This window comes from Phocoena sinus, chromosome 13 (genome assembly GCF_008692025.1).
Source record: "Phocoena sinus isolate mPhoSin1 chromosome 13, mPhoSin1.pri, whole genome shotgun sequence".
NCBI classification, from domain to species: Eukaryota; Metazoa; Chordata; class Mammalia; order Artiodactyla; family Phocoenidae; genus Phocoena; species Phocoena sinus.
This window is the reverse complement of record NC_045775.1, coordinates 35,738,687-35,755,677: the sequence shown is the minus strand read 5'-3', so window position 1 is coordinate 35,755,677 and position 16,991 is coordinate 35,738,687. Positions and strand designations below refer to the sequence as shown.

At 38.3% G+C, this 16,991-nt stretch overlaps 1 protein-coding gene across 6 annotated transcripts in view; it reads right to left on the bottom strand.

Moving 5' to 3' along the window:
* The window catches only part of PLEKHH2 (pleckstrin homology, MyTH4 and FERM domain containing H2), a 111,857-nt gene that overhangs the window by 30,799 nt on the left and 64,067 nt on the right, over nucleotides 1-16,991 (bottom strand). For all 6 annotated transcript variants that reach the window (XR_004352845.1, XM_032652893.1, XM_032652894.1 and 3 more), the window contains 4 exons: nucleotides 10,883-10,963; nucleotides 6,726-6,905; nucleotides 2,538-2,646; nucleotides 1,477-1,589 (listed from right to left, as the gene is read on the bottom strand). Coding sequence is in view for 5 of the 6 variants with exons in the window: in XM_032652893.1 (XP_032508784.1) it covers nucleotides 1,477-1,589; nucleotides 2,538-2,646; nucleotides 6,726-6,905; nucleotides 10,883-10,963 (483 nt within the window). In the remaining variant the exon portion in view is untranslated. The remainder of the gene's footprint in view (nucleotides 1-1,476; nucleotides 1,590-2,537; nucleotides 2,647-6,725; nucleotides 6,906-10,882; nucleotides 10,964-16,991) is intronic.

Below are 16,991 nucleotides of genomic sequence, written 5' to 3'. Positions count from 1 at the left end.
GCTCTCCAACTGATAAAGATTTTTTTCCCATAACCATCATGTCATCATTATCCCCTTCCCAAATTAACAACAATTCCTTAGTATTATCTAGTAAATATATAATTTTTTGAGATGGGTGAAATGTAGGCAAGAAAAAGCCAAAAGAGAGACAAAAATTGAGACTTTAAGAGACTATGGGAAAATGAAGTACCAAGGTCCCAGTGCAGAGTCAAGACATGAATCCATAGAAGGTACATTATATTCTGAGACTGGAGTAATGGAGGAAAAAATAGATGAAAGAATGTCTGTTGAGAAGAGAGATTCGAGGTGATCAATTCTGATGCCCTCTAATTTTCCCAATGAACTAGAAGGTAACTTTGTTGTGAGGAGCATTACTAAGTAGGGAATTTGAGGGGATGTGACCAAAGACAAGCAAAAGGAGAGACAGTTGACCCTAAGGAATGAAGACCACAGATTTACATTGGCTCCAGTCCATACGGCTGTTTGATGCTCTCTAGCAGTATGTATGTGATTAATAGGGAAGCAGGCAAGACAGCAGCATTGATCTCGGTTGGGGTTCAGCTGAAGACTGCATGGAACTACAGGTCCCAAGGAACTATGAGTATTAATCAAAGTCATCCAGACTAGATAAAGAAGGAAGAAAAGCCAAGAGGCAGTTATCGTGCTCTCTCTTGATCTCAAAGAAAATAAATGGCTCAAAAAAAAGTCTTAGCGAGGATGAGAAATGGAAGTAAGAAAATTAGAGAGCTCATGGGCTAAGGGATTATAGTTAATGAAAGACACATTAGAATTTAAGCTTTTAGAAGTGGTGTACTTATGAGGAATGTTGAGGTCAGGGTGTGGACATGCAGAATTGGAAGGTGAAGCAGGGTAGAGAGGAAGCTTACTGACATTGAGAAGGTCAGGAATCTTAAGGCCGTGGCATTGGTGAGTGAAGTGATAGTAAAGTAATTCAGGGTAATGGCAAGATTTGAGGCAGAGAGAAAGATGTGAGTTGGGAGCCAAAATCCTTAATGAAATTTGAGGAGTTACCAGAAGGTGACTGATGACAGAGATGATGGGGGTGGAGGATTAAGAGTGATATAGTTGAATGGTAAGCTTCAAGTCACCACGGATTTCTAATAGAGGTTGAGTAATAAGAATGTGAGAGTAGCACTGGAGAAGAAGAAGGATATTGATCCCTCTCCCAACACTGAGGTACAAGTGATGTCAGAAATCTCTCCATTTGAGAGGTTGAAGAGGAAATGATTCTTCTGATATTGTTTCACATGGCCCAAATCATAGATAGTTTAATGCAGTTAAGTCTCAAATCCTCACTCAGAAAGCATATTAAATTCACCTAATTTTATTTCAGTAGATTTTCTTAATCATCATCACATTTGGAATTTTCTTGAAAAGAGTGAAACTCTATAATCTGAAGTTTTATTTTTTCCTATTAAATTTTTTAACAATATATAACTTCATATAAAATCTTACCTTAAATAATTTAATTGCTTCTGTCTGTAGAGCTTCCGAAGGTAGTGTTGTCAAAGGAGAAATGAGTCCTTCTTTGCTGTGACACAAAGTAGGGTGTCTCCATATCTGAGAGGCTGAACACAGAATGAAATATGAACAGGAAACAGAAAGAATCACTTATTTTGGCCTCACATTAAATCAGTCCTTTAGAAATTACATCATTCTGGCTTGGCTCACAATTTAAGTCATAAAAGTCATGAAAAACCTCTGATAACATTATTTTATTTCAGTTTCCAGGCCATTGGGATTCTCCTATTTCTGTTTTGGATAAATTAAAGCTAGAAGAGTTTGGTACAAATATTCTAGGCCAAAACAAGTCTACCAGGACGTTGTCATGTTGCTTAAATGTGCTAAAGATTTGTGACCTAGGTGGGGAGATGACTGTACATGAGAGAGAGCTGGGGGAAGATACAGAGAGGGAAGCCAGAGCAGAAGGAGACAGAAAGATAAAGAGGAACTTGAAGTCATTCCTAAAAATCAACATTTATTAAATTCCTATACTAGATACTGCAAATAAAATGTGATCTCTATTATTAAGTAAAGCAGAGCTTAGAATCTAGGCTCTCAATGGGGAAACCTTAGCCATAAAAAAAACTTCAGTGCAAAGTAACAAATGCTATAAAAGTTTTAAATGGTAAAGTGCATTGGGATATAATTTTAACATTTATTAGGCGCCTTTTATGAGCCAGAGGCTGAGTTGGGATGGGTTGGCTGGGGGAGCTCCTAAGGTAGGTAGGATTTCATCAAGTTGGTGGGGAATGTGAAGGAAGAAGGGTGTTCCAGGCAGAGGGAGTAATGTGAGCAAAGGCAGAGAGGTGTGACAGGATATGGACATGTCAAGGAATGACGGTGTCCTTGGAGCCGAAGAACCACAATAAGAATCCTGGCCTGTGACAAGCAAAGCCTATGAGAAGATGGGTACATCTCAGGGAAACAGGAACTCGCAAAGTGAAAACTCTATTAAGCTAAGGGAGTCAGGGCCCATTTCATAAACCATAAAGCCTTGTACGTTATAAACTTACAAGGTTCCCCTTCTATATTTAGCAATTTGCAAACGAGTTGTTCAAATTCAGATCCAACATTTACATTGTTACTTCCAGCTGCAACAGTCAGGTGATAAAGCCAAGTGTCCTTAAAAATCAAAACATATTAATAGAAATGTTAACCAAGACACAGTTTCTGATGACTTAAGGAAAAAAACAACTTGCATAAACAGTAGAAAACTTTGACAATGGAAAAAAAAAACACTCTTAATTTTTAAATAATAACTAAAAGCCACTTAAAGAGTTCTGAAGCCAGCTTATTTGAATTGTGCTCATAGTACCTTTTCCCCATTGTTCACATTTAGAAAAGCATAAGAAAATTAAGAAAGTAACGTGACATTAAGAGACTAGAATAAATACAACCAATTAATATTCTTTTATGAAATACAACAAATTCTATCAAATTTAAAATCTGACTCCTAGTACATACAAATAGAACATATAAAATACCTAGGAAATCCAGAAATTTTAAAGAAGGAAATAATACCCAGAAGGAACATACCTCAACACAATAAAGGCCTTATAAGAAAAGCCCACAGCTAATATCATACTCAATGGTGAAAAAGTGAAAGCTTGTCCTGTAAGATCTGGAACAAGGCAAGGATGCCCACTCTTGCCACTTCTATTCACCATACCACTGGAAGTCCTAGCCAGAGCAACAGAGCAAGAAAAAGAAATAAAAGGCATCCAAATCGGAAAGGTAGAAGTAAAATTATCTCTGTTCGCAGATGACATTATCTTATTTGTTGAAAACCCTAAAGGTTCCATGAAAACACTGTTAGAACTAATACATTTAATAAAGTTGCAGGATACAAAATCAACATACAAAAATGGGGACTTCCCTGGTGGTGCAGTGGTTAAGAATCTGCCTGCCAATGCAGGGGACATGGGTTTGAGCCCTGGTCCGGGAAGATCCCATATGCCACGGAGCAACTAAGCCTGTGTGCCACAACTACTGAGCCTGTGCTCGAGAGTCTGTGAGCCACAACTACTGAGCCCACATGCCACAACTACTAAAGCCCATGCACCTAGAGCCTGTGCTCTGCAACAACAGAAGCCACCTCAAGGAGAAGCCTGCATACTGCAAGGAAGAGTAGCCCCCACTCACCACAACTAGAGAAAGCCCGCACACAGCAATGAAGACCCAACACAGCCAAAAAAAAAAGTAAAATAAATGAACTAATTAATTTTTAAAAATCGGTTGTGTTTGTATACACTAACAATGAATTATCCGAAAAGGAAATTAAGAAAACAATCCCAAAACAATAGCAAAAAAAAAAAAGAATAAAGTGCTTAGGAATAAACTTAACTGAGGAAGTGAAAGATTTGTACACCAAAAACAATAAAGCACTAATGAAAGAAACTAAAGCAGACACAAATAAGTGGAAAGACATCCAGTCATAGATTGGAAGAATTAATATTATTAAAATGTCCATACTACCCAAAGCAACCCATAGAGATTCAAAGTAATCCCTATCAAATTCCCAATTTTTTTAAACAGGAATAGAAAAAACAATCCTAAAATTCACATGGAACAAAAACAGACCCCAAATAACCAAAGCAATTTTGAGCAAGAAGAACAAAGGTGGAGGGATCATACTTCCTAATTCAAAATATATTACAAAGCTACAGTAATCAAAATAGTATGGTACTGGCATAAAAACAGACATTAGGTCCATCAATGGGCCTAATGATTGCTTCATTAGGCCAATGGGACAGAATAGAGAGTCCAGAAGTAAAACCATGCATATATGGTCAACTGATTTTTGACAAGGTTGCCAAGAATACAGTGGGCAAAGGATTGTCTCTTCAATTAATGGTGTTGGGAGAACTGGATATCCATAGGCAAAACAATGAAGTTGGAGGGCTTCTCTGGTGGTGCAGTGGTTTAGAATCCGCCTGCCAATGCAGGGGACACAGGTTTGAGACCTGGTCCCGGAAGATCCCACATGTTGCAGAGCAACTAAGCTTGCATGCCACAACTACTGAGCCTGCACTCTAGAGTCTGTGAGCCACAACTACTGAGCCCGCGTGCTGCAATTACTGAAGCCCATGCACCCTAGAGCCTGTGCTCCCCAACAAGAGAAGCCACTGCAATGAGAAGGCCATGCACCGCAACGAAGAGTAGCCCCTGCTTGCCACAACTAGAGAAAGCCCATGTGCAGCAACGAAGACCCAACACAGCCAAAAATAAGTAAATAAAATAAGTTTATATTTAAAAAAATGAAATTGGACCCTGATATCACACAGTACACAAAGTCAATTCAAAATGGAATAAAGACTGAAACATCAGACCTTAAACTATAAAACTCCTAGAAGAAAACATTGAGAAAAAGCTTCTGGACACTGGCCTTGGCAATGATTTCTTGGGTATGACACCAAAAGCACAGGCAACAGAAGCAAAAATAGACATGTGGAATTACATCAAACTAAAAAGCTTCTGCACAGCAAAGGAAACCATCAACAAAATGAAAAGATAACCTACTGAGTGGGAGAAAATATTTCAAATCATATTTCTGATAAGGGGTTAATATTTAAAATACATATAAAACTCATACAACTCAATAGCAAAAAGACAAACAATCCAATTAAAAAATGGGCAGAGGATCTGAAAAACATTTTTCCCAAGAAGACATACAGATGGCCAACAGGTACACAAAAAGGAGCTCAACATCACTAATCATCAGGGAAATGCAACTGAAAACCACAATGAGTTATCACCTTACACCTCTTAGAATGGCAACTATCAAAAACAGAACAAAACCCCCAAAAGACAAGAAATAACAAGTACTGGTGAGGATGTAGAGAAAAGGGAGCCTGTACACTGTTGGTGGGGATGTAAATTGGTGCAGCACTGTGGAAAACAGTATGGAGTTTCCTCAAAAATTTAAAAATAGAACTACTATATGATCCAGCAATTCTACTTCTGGGTATTTATCTGAAGGAAGTTTTGTAATATAAATTTATATAAAATAGTAACTCAAAAAGATATATACACCCCCATGTTCATCACACCACTATTTACAATAGCAAAGACATGGAAGCAACCTAAATGTCCATTGATGGATGAATGGGTAAAGAAAATATGGTATATACATACAATATTATTCAGCCTTAAAAAGGAGGAAATCCTGCCATTTGTGACAACATAGATGAATCTGGAGGACATTTCTGTGTCTGGTTTCTTAGCAATCAGGTTTGTTGCCTGCTAACAAACCAGACACAGAAAGACAAATATCATATAATACCACTTACATGATGGATCTAAAATAGTCAAACTCATAGAAGCAGAGAGGGAATGGTGGTTGCCAGAGGCTAGGGGGAAGGGGAAACAGGGTGGTATTAGTCAAAGGGTACAAAGTTGTGGTTATACAAGATGAATAAGTCCTGGGAAAAAAAAAAGAAAAAAAAAAGATGAATAAGTCCTAGAGATCTATCATACAGCATGGTGCCTATAGTTAACAATGTTGTATTACATACTTTAAAATTTACTAAGAGGGAAGATCTTATGTTATGTAGTTCTTATCACACACACAAAAAAATAATAATTAAAAAAGAGGTTGAGAGGAAACTTTTGGATGTGATGGATAGGTTTATGCCATAGACTGCAGTGATGGTTTCATGAGCACATAATTATTTCCAAAGCATCAAGTTGTATACATTGATTATGTATATAAGGAAGAAAGAAAGAAAAGAATCCATTTTTCTGCTCCCCAAATATACTGGACTTTTTTCTTTCTATTAAAATATATATGTACATTATATTTTCACATAGTTGAGATTACATTAAGGACGTGCTTATACTATGTTAGTAAAATTCAGAAATTATAATTATCTATTTTTAATATAAAAAAGATGTAAGGCTGCAGGATATTTTATCATATGGACATTATTTAATCAATTTCCTATTGTTGAACCCTTAGATGGTTATTAATTTCACGCCGATAAAAAAATACCATGAAATCTAACATCTATTAAGTAAAAAAGGGTGTCTGTTATATTTTTTGTGTTTGAAATATATCAGAAATAAAATTATTTTAAAAATACTATGTCCAACAAATCTATACGTAAATCTTTGATTGTACTTAACGGTCATTTGAAATTATTACCAATACTTAATCATATTAGTCTAAATCATTCTAAATCAACCAATTAGGCCTTACATACCTTTTCATGCTTGGATCCAATCAGGAGGTAAGTCGGACCTTGGTCTTTGGGGTGGATCACAATAGTGTAATGTGTGGATAAAAGACTTCGCCCACTGGCTTCATAATCTTCATCTGAATCACAGGATCTGTCAACCTCTTCAACTTTAGCCTCCCAGAGTCTGATCTGACCTAAAGGAAACTAAAGTAAATATTAGTAATTGTAGGGAAGGAACTTTAAATATTTTCCTGCTAAAATTTTTCATAGTGTTTTTCATTCTTACCTTTATAAAGCATACCTTTTTTTAGATGAATGCCTAAAGCTAATTGGATTATCCACATTGTTACAAAAGTAGTAGCCACAACCAACATGCCAACTGTAATACTGAAGAACAATTTGAATACTAGACATTTAACTTTTGTGGAAAAAGCAAGAAGCCGCTTCCATACAGTGGTCTGGATTATTCATTTGGACCAAAATGACACATTACCTAGTAAAGCAATTCAGTCAAAATATTCATTTGACTTTTTTCCCCACAGAATTAATTTGATTAAGTTATTGGATCAAAAGGACAAGGGTAGACATAGTCTCAATACCATTCATAGAAAAAGTAACAAAGTTAAACAGCTGGTGTGAAGAAGTGTGATTAACTATCACTCTAAACCCCAATAAGTGAGGAGTGTTTTGAGGCTATATACACATATATGATTTATTACACATGTAGTATATCACAAAAAATGCCATGATTTCTTTCATCTTAATAAGTGTAAGAAAAACATCCTAAAAATGATTTATATTAAATTTTACCTACTCTTTTACTGATGAAAATCATTATTTGCTGTGTAGAATATTTAGCATATTTGTTTTAAAACTTTTCTTTAATTAAGTCCATTTATTCCAGGAACACACACAGTCTGCTTCAGATGTACAACTTCTAAAATATTCGGTCAGGTTTGGAATTGCACCCTGAAAAAGTTCATTGTAACTCCAAGGACATTTACCATCTTACATTTCCATGCTCGGGCCCAGGGCTCAGTGCTTGGACTCTCTTTTCCCATCTACACTCACTCCCCTGGGTGATGTCATCCAAGCTCATGGCTTTTGCATCAGCATGCATTAGCTACTTCCAAATTTATAACTCCTGACTCACACTAGCTCTACTTAGATGTCTAATAGCATTTCAACGCCACTTGGTAAGTCCTCCCCCACCACCTGCTCTCCTGAGTCTCTCCCTTCCCAGTTGTTCGCAACTTGATCCTTCCAGCTGTTCAGGCCAAAAAGACTGGCATTGTCACTGCCCCTTTTCTTGCTCTCATATTCCATACCCTTTTAGTCAACAAATCCTATCAGCAAATCTTTCAAAATATACCCAGAATCTGGTCTCTTCTCACACCTCCATTGCCACACTAAACCACAATCAGCTCTCACCTGAATTACTGTAAGAGTCTCCTAACCAGTCTCCTCCTAATTCCCTTCAGACAGTAGCTAGAGTGTTCCTGTTAGACACAGGTCAGATCATGTCACTGCTCGGCTCAAAATCCTCAAATGGCTTCTCATCTTACTTGGAGCAAAAGCTAAAGTCCTTACTATGATAAGGCCCCCTGCGATTTGGTCCCCGTTACATCCCTGAACTCATCTCCTATTATCCTCTCCCTAACGGAGTCCAGTCCAGTCACACTGACCTTCTCACTATTCCTCAAACACACCTGGCATGCTCCTGCCAAGGCCTCTGCACTTGCTGTTCCTTTGGCTTGGAATACTCTTGCCTCTTTTACTTCCTTCAAAACCTAATTAAAATGTCGGCTTCTCAGTGAGGTCTTACCTAGATATCTTATCTGCCTGATAGCTGATTAATAGTAAAAAATTAATTCATTTGATTAAATGTGTTGTCTTTTACGAGAAACGTTGCTTTTTCCCATTAAATTAATTACAGTTATTTTCTGAGTAGTTACTATGTGCAAAGCACCATTCTGGGGACTGAGTGAATAAAATTTACTTCTGAAGGAAAAATGTGAAATTAACTTATCTATACTTTTAGAAAAAGAAAGGCAGTAAAACAAAAGCAAAATAATAGGGCAGAAAATTCACATTAATAAATAAAAAGCAAGCTTTAAAAAATAGGATAAAGAAAACTAATTCTACTATGATAATACATGACAATACTATCCTAATTGTGTGCTTTAGGCATACCTAATCATATGACAATCAAGGTTCCATCCACCCCAATATTTAAAGATGATTATTTCTTTTGCCAGAGGATTTACAATGGTTCTATAAACAGTGAATAGACCGGGTGCTTTTAAATATTTTGACTGAATTTTTTAAAAGACACTGATTGAGATAAAGACAAATTGTTTCTGAAACATCTATAGCACAAAATGAAGTAAGCCTAATACCGATTCACAAGCATTCTCAACACTTTTCCAGTAATTATAATGGATTTCTGTTCAGCTATCTACATTCCTCTGACTTGTTCCTTCTGTGATCAATGTTATCCATTTTTAATAAAAAACAAAATTATTAGTAGTAGTAGGAACATTTAAATTCTACTCTCAGCAAATTTTAAATTATTTTTCTATTTATAAAACACGAATATAGAAACTTGGTAAAAACAGAAAGTTATTTTAAAAAAAGGAAGAAAAAAATCATCCATAATTCTACTCCCACTCAACATTTTGGCATAGTTCTTTCTGACTTTTCTGCTATGTGTATCTTTACATAGATGTGCTGGACTGAGAATTATAAACTCAGAATCCCAAACTTCCTGTGGAAGGTAAGCGTGAAAGAAGAGTCATGATTCTTCTGAGACAGCTGCAGTCAGATGCCTGGGCTGATGTATCACAGAGGCTTCTCAGTAAACTGCTGAGTACCAGTTGCCTCTGTGCTTTGTGTTCAGACCGTTGGTGCTGGCTTCTCAGATCTTCAGTGGCAGCTGCTTCCCCGACCTCTACTCCCCCAACTTTTCTAAAGTTATGTATGTCCCTAATTCTGCATTAAAATTGTTCAAAACTGGAATACACAGAGTGGCTTCTGTTTTCCTGACTGATAATTGAGTTAGGGTTATACTGAATATGCAGTTTTGTGCTGTGCTTATTCTTGTATTATTTTTATGAACATGTTCCCACATTACTTCAGAGATATCACTCTCAATGGCTGTACTGTGTTAAGTAACAACCCGTGAGCGACACTGAGAATAATGGCATGCATTTTAAAATATGGCCAGTCAGAACTGAGAGTGCAGACTATGAAAATAGAGCAGAGAAATACTAACTGACCTACATGGTCAGTGGACCAAGAAGTTTAGCCTCATTAACACAGTAATCAGTCACAGGCTGCTGTTCTGTGGAGCTGGCATCATTGTTTTATGCAAATACTCTCGGTCCATGTTAGTTCAATTTTTACAGTTTCAGTAATCCAAAGATGACATGGGGTATGCACAATGGTAATTAGGTATACATTTCACGTTTGGAAGATACCCATCTTTTTACTTTGAAAATGCAATAACTCAAGTTTTGGCGGGGAGGAGGTTAGTTAAAAATGAACGAATGGGATACAGATATGCAGATGGATGGATAGATAAGTGGTATCTAGGGATTTGAGGGCCTGGGACAGGACTGCATTCTTTTCCCTTCCCAGCTCTTTTTTCCTAGCTTGCTGTTCCCTTCAATCAACCTTATCTAGTCTGTCAGACCTGAAAAATATGAGAAATTGATGGTTGAAAGTGGGATAGAAGAAGACTTTTCTAGGTCTTAGAAGAAGAATTAATTAAAAGTTACTAAGGCTTATAATTAAGAATCAAAACCCCTGTAGGGGGCTTCCCTGGTGGCACAGTGGTTGAGAGTCCGCCTGCCGATGCAGGGGACATGGGTTTGTGCCCCGGTCCGGGAAGATCCCACATGCCGCAGAGCGGCTGGGCCCGTGAGCCATGGCCACTGAGCTGGTGGTCCGCAACGGGAGAGGCCACAACAGTGAGAGGCCCATGTACCGCCAAAAAACAAACAAACAAACAAAAAAAAACCTGTAGGTCTATGATTACCTTAGTAATAAATTTTATGCAAAATTTCAACCTTATCAAAAATTCTGAAGTTTGAGCTAGCAACAGAACAGTGAAAGGGAAAACTTGAAGCCATAACAAACAAAAAATTCCTCTAATTAGCATATTAAAAATACATACATACCTTATCTTCTTGACTACGAAAATAATATACTGTTTTTCCTATAAGTGTACACCAGACTCTCTTGGAGTAGCCATGTTTTACCTGAAATCATATTTCAAAGAATTACAAATGTAGCTCAGAACTCTGACACGTTAAAGTATAGTTTATACACTTTATTTGAAGTTGTTCAGCTATCCAGTTTGCTTGAGATATAAGTGATATTCCAACTAGACTATCCAAATGCTATTTAAAATTTACCCATTATAGTAATAGCATGGTATGTTTTGCTTTGGTGCTCACCATTCAACATTTAACGAATGTTTACTATATGTCAAGTACTATGCCTAGGACTAAGGATTCAAAGATGCAGTTTCACAAGTAAGTATATTTCATAGTTTTTATATTACATAGATTTCCAATAACTCTGTGGGGCTCTCTGGCTTAACACTCTAATGTTAGAAACAAGATTGAAACCTAAGAATTCTAGTGAGTTCCAAAATGTAAGAGATTCAATCATTCAAAACATTTGATGCCTTCTCCAGAGTAATAATACACTGAACACATTTGATACCTTCTCCAGAAGGATACACACAAAATTGTAAAATAATAATACTAAAAGCTATTATTACATATTGAGTACTTCCTGTATGTCAGGAACTATGTCAAGTGATTGGGATGGAATCTGAATCTGATTCCTGACTCTGAATAGTCAGAGGCTGGTCTAGATACTGGGGGGACGGATATGAATGAGACACAGTCTCCTTCCTCAAGGAGCTCACTGCCTCGTGAGGAAGACAGACAACTAACCCAGCAGCGTGCTACATATCTTCATCAAGAACACAAGGAGTTTACAAGCCTAGTTTTTTGGGGGGGGTTTTTTGGTGGAAGACATTCTACCAAAATTTGTACTGAATACCACAGGTTTTTCATCGTTTGGTAGCTTTATGAAGATCCTCACTGTGAGTTCCTCTCTGCCCCAGTTCTGCCCAGGTACAGGCATTGAAGATCTTTGCCAGACAGTCCCAGCTACACCCTCAAGCCTAGAAAAACACCAAGAACCCCATTCCCATCAGTGGGTAAGATTGATAATAGGCTCTGTTGCCCCAGACCTAGAATGTGGTGAGCCTGGTTGAGAGTTTGCCCTATAATCCCACTACCCTGGCAGCCCTGCCAACTTCTGCCTTGAGGCTTGACCCTCTCCTGCAATAGTTAGAGTCGGCTTCAATTTGGAGTTGGCCCACCACCTGGAAACCAAGACACTGGCCAGTAAAACGAAAGCCCAACATTCCATTGTCATGCTTGCCCATGGTGATAAATACGAAGGAGAAAACTACAGCAGGAAAGAAGGAAGTGCCTGGAGAAGGAGGGACGTGTTTTACAATTTAAAATAAGGCGGTCAGGAAGGCATCACCAACACTGATTCAAGCCTTGGAGGAGGCAGATGAGCTATGCAGTCACCTGAGAGAAGAACACTCTGGGCAAGGAAGCAGCAAGCGCCAAGGTCCTGAGACGGTGTGTGCCCATGTGTCTGAGACTAAGCGAGGAAGGGGAGAGGTCACTGGGGAAGGGGCAGCATATAGGGGTGGGGAGCACACATATTTTGCAGGGCCCTTGTAATGACATAACATTTAAACGGACTGCTCTGACAGTTGTACAATGAGAAGAATATAAATTATTGCCACAACGGATTTTACAGTCAGCAAGTCACGACAGTAGAAAAGGCCTGGATTCTGAGGTCACATGGACCAAGGCTTAAATTCCAGTTCTACCTCATACTGGATGGATGATGTCCTCAGGCAACTGACTTGACCTCCCAAGTTCTGTCATTAACATGGGATTACTGTACACCTCATTCATTGGGCTGTTGTGATGACCAAAGGAGAAAATGTAAATAAAGGATACTAGTAGTTACTCATAAATGCTTCCTTCCTCACTATGCATAAGGAGAAGTAAAACACATGTTTCGTTTAAACCCACAAATGCAGCCAGCCTTTGGGCTTTCAAAACTATGGTTTAAGCAAACAAATAACTCCACCATCTAACAGTTTGATGGATTTAAATGTTGCTTGAGGAAAAACAAAACAAAATGTCGCATTTGGCAAGACATGTTTCGGTTTAATTAAATTTAGAAACATATATTTACAGATAAATATCCTGGAAGTTTTAAATAGCTTGTGTTATGCAGCTTTTTTTTTCTCCTTTTAAACAAACTCCAGAAAGGAGTCTTAGTAAAACTGAAGAATAATGCATCTGGCTATAGAGAGTATACTTTTGAAACGATTTATCTTTAAAGAGAACAATGTGTGCCTTTGAGGAACTACAAATTAATGAAGACTTCTGCCAACTTACAGTAAAAGCTGTGTTTTAAAACATAGTCTATCTTTTTATGTACATCTGATTATGTTAAGATTTCCTCCAATTCTGACTTATTCTGAAAAAATCATAATGAAACAAATTACACTAGAAGAATCCTCACAAAGATTTAAAGACAATCTCAAACCTCAAGGCTTTGGTGAACTAAATAGTTGAAAGAATAGATTTTTTTACCTTGCATCCATGACAAAGTTACTTATATCAGTTCTCTCTGAAACTTTGACGACAAATAGTATATCATATTCTGATTGGCCTTTGTCATCACACAAAACATAAGCTCCCATGGTCTTCTCCCCTCTCCTATATTTTCATGCCTGTAGCCTTTTCCACCACAAATCCTGACACCTGTCTTGCTGACTTCAGCATCTAGGTACAACTCTTGTGATAATAATAGCTAGCACTTTTGGCATGTTTATGATGTGCCAGGCACTGTTCTAAAGCACTTTACATGCTTAAATAATTTATTTAATCTTCCCAGCACCTGTGAGGTTGGCACTATTATTATTCCCACTTTACAGAAAAGGACACTAAGGCACAGAGTCTCTAAGTAATCTATTCAAGGTCACACAAGTGGCAACTGTCAGAGGCAGGACATTCACCCATGCAGTCTGGCCCCTGAACTCTTGCCCTAGCCTCTTTGCTGTACTGCCTCCCTACAATCTTAACTCACAGTTCCTTGCTCTCTTCATTTCTAAAGACCTTTGCTAGCCTTCCATTTTTGCCATTCATCCGCTTGGCCACACCCTGGTCCTTTTTCCTTCATTGGGAACTGCTCCACTTCTGAAATTTACCTTCTACTCTCTGATCCCAACCTTCCCCCAGCTCCCACCCTCCTACTCACACCACTCCTATTCTTCGATCTCATTCAAAACTTTTAAGTCCTCCAACCCTTCCATTTTATTCCAGTTTATCAGTTCCCTCCTGGCTTCTCTTCCTTCTCCACTAACCTTGGATTTGATATTTGATCACAAAACAACTCTTGCTCTAAAACCTGTGATTATGTTGCATTCCCACGCTTCTAACAAATCCACACAATAAAATTTCACCTCCATTTGTTTTTAAGTAATCCAGTGGAGCGTGTAGGAAGAGAAAGAAGGTTACGGGAGGTCTTAAGAAATGACATTAGCCATAGTTAATAACTGTTGAAACTGGGTAATGAATATATGAAGGTCCTTTCTATTATTCCTTCTACTTTCACATGTGTTTGAAAATGCCCATAATGAAACACTGATTTAAAAATCATCATCTTGATATGCGTAAAGTAAAATGTTCATTGTGGAATTTAGGTGGTGGGAATATGAGTGTTCACTGTAAAATACTCTTCCAACTTTTCTGTGTATTTGAAAATTCACATAATAAAATGTTAGAAAAAAATGACTGTCCTCACATCACTACAATGTAAAGTCTCTGCTCTTATTTCTGAGCATCTTAGAGAAGAATAACCAATATGAACTCAAATCACTGAAGTCAGGTGGGCCCTCGGTAAATCAATCCTTCTATCTGTCCTTGGGTATATCTTACTTCCCTTATTCTCAATCCTTTCCTCTCATGGAACTGTCCACTGGAGTAATCTTCATCAAAGAAAACCGAGGACATCAGACATGATTTCACTCATTGCCCCACAAACTTGGATTTTCATCCTTCCTCACCTTTCTGCAAGTCCAGCCCCTCCACAGTGCCCTCCCACCATGCCCAATCACCCATTTTTCCTGGACTTTGTTCTTAACCTCCCACTTCTCTCTCCCAGCTTCTTCCCTTCAATTTGGAAACTCAAGGTATGCCTTTCCCATCTGAAAAAGTGCCTCTCCTGACACCATGTTCCCTCCCAGCTTGATTCTTTCTCATGTGCTGGAAAGTATGGACAGTCCTCCACACTCAATACTGCACTTACTCATCACCCGGTTACTGTTCAACATACCACAAGGCACTTTCTGCCCTAGCACTTGACCGCATCTGACACTACAGATCACACCCTCCCTGTCAACCACTCCACCCCTGGCCTCCAGGACTTACTCTCCAGGGTCTCTTCATACATCACCTTTATGTGCCCTCAAATTTTGGGAACCCGAGTGTCCCATCAACAGTTCCCTGCTCTTCCCACCCTACACAGTTTCCTGGGTGATTTCTCTTACTGTCGTGGATTCAACTATCATATCCATGCTGATAATTCCCCAAATCCTTCTCTCCAACCTAGCCCTCTCCTTTGATGGAGACTGGTGTTGCCACTGCCTGCTGGACCTCTTAACTCAGGTGTCTTCACAAGCTCTAAACGTTGACAGTTCCCAAAATAACCTTTTAGTCATCCTAAACTGCTCCTGTTTTCTGAGCTCTCTATTATCTGGCACGGTCTTTCACCCAGCCATCCTTATCTCTCCCACTTCCTAGTCGCTGAGTTCAGTCTAACGGAAGACTTTACCTCCTAACATTATTCAGATTCACCCTCTGGTGTCTTTCCCCATGACCAGTTCAGAGTCCCATCCTCTTGAGGAAAAGCACTTCCACTTACTGTTCTTAGAACCTCCAGTTTGCTTCCCACAAATTCATCTTCCTCTCAGCAGAGTAATCTGTTAACAGCATGAATATAGCCATGTTCCTGTTACAAACCCTGAAGTGTTCCACAACACCCTCAGGATGAAGAACAAAGTCCTTAACAAGACAAAAAAGCCCTCCATGATCAGGACCCTCCAATTTTTTCTCCAAAGGACTTGCTCTTCACACAGGTGGCACTGCTTTGAGATACTGTGTCTGTTGTTTGTGCTGTCTTCTAGCCCAGGATACCTTTCCTTGTCCGTTTCCAAAATTAATTCCTATTCCTCCTTAGAGACTTGGCACAGGCAAATCTCTGAGAAGTTGTTCCTGATCCCACAGTCTAAATTAGGTTTCTCTGTGACCTTATGATGCATGTCAACAATATTATTTTATATATATCATTATAAATATGCAGACGTCCTTTTCTTTCCCAATAGATATGAGGCTCTCTGAGGGATGGGGCAGTGGCCTATTCATCTTAATACCCTGCAGCTCATTGCCTGACATGTGGTAACTGCTCAATACATTTTTTTTTAAATAAATGAATTTTTATATAGGAAATGTTCTTCCAAAGCATTAAAAGTTGCAAGAGTGACTGTCCAGAATCAAATTAATCAAGTTCTTAATATCTACCTACATATTTCTGTACTTAATAATAACAGTGTGACAACTTGGAAAAGCCTCCTCCCCTCCAAAGTATTCAAATGCTGCTCTGTCATATCTGGGATTGTAGCCTGAACGTGAGCTCAGAACAAGTCACTCAGAATGAGTTTTTCTCTTATAAGGCTTTGCAGGTGAAAATATGGGGGTGGACAAGCCTTCACAAATGGTAGGAAGGAAACCTAATAAGCATCTTGTCTATAAATTCTAATGGTTTAGTCATCTGATAATCACATCAACTTATACTCATTTAAAATGCAATTGTGAAATGGGAAGCAGAGAACAGCAGAAATGTAACAGGAGTGGAAATTGACAAGCCATGCCAACAATTAAAAATAAGCAAAAAAACAAAAACACTAATTGTGAAAGAAGTAACAAACCCTTAGCCATGAGATCATATTAAAGCTTAAGGGTTTGATAAACATAGCCCTTGAAACAGGAGGACACCTAGTTACTATGAATTAGAATAAGAATGTGATGTAAAGTGGCACTGTGTTCGTTGGAAAACGTATCAGCACAATACCAAGGAGTTCTCAAGCCCATCAGTAACTGAAAAAACATTTTCATG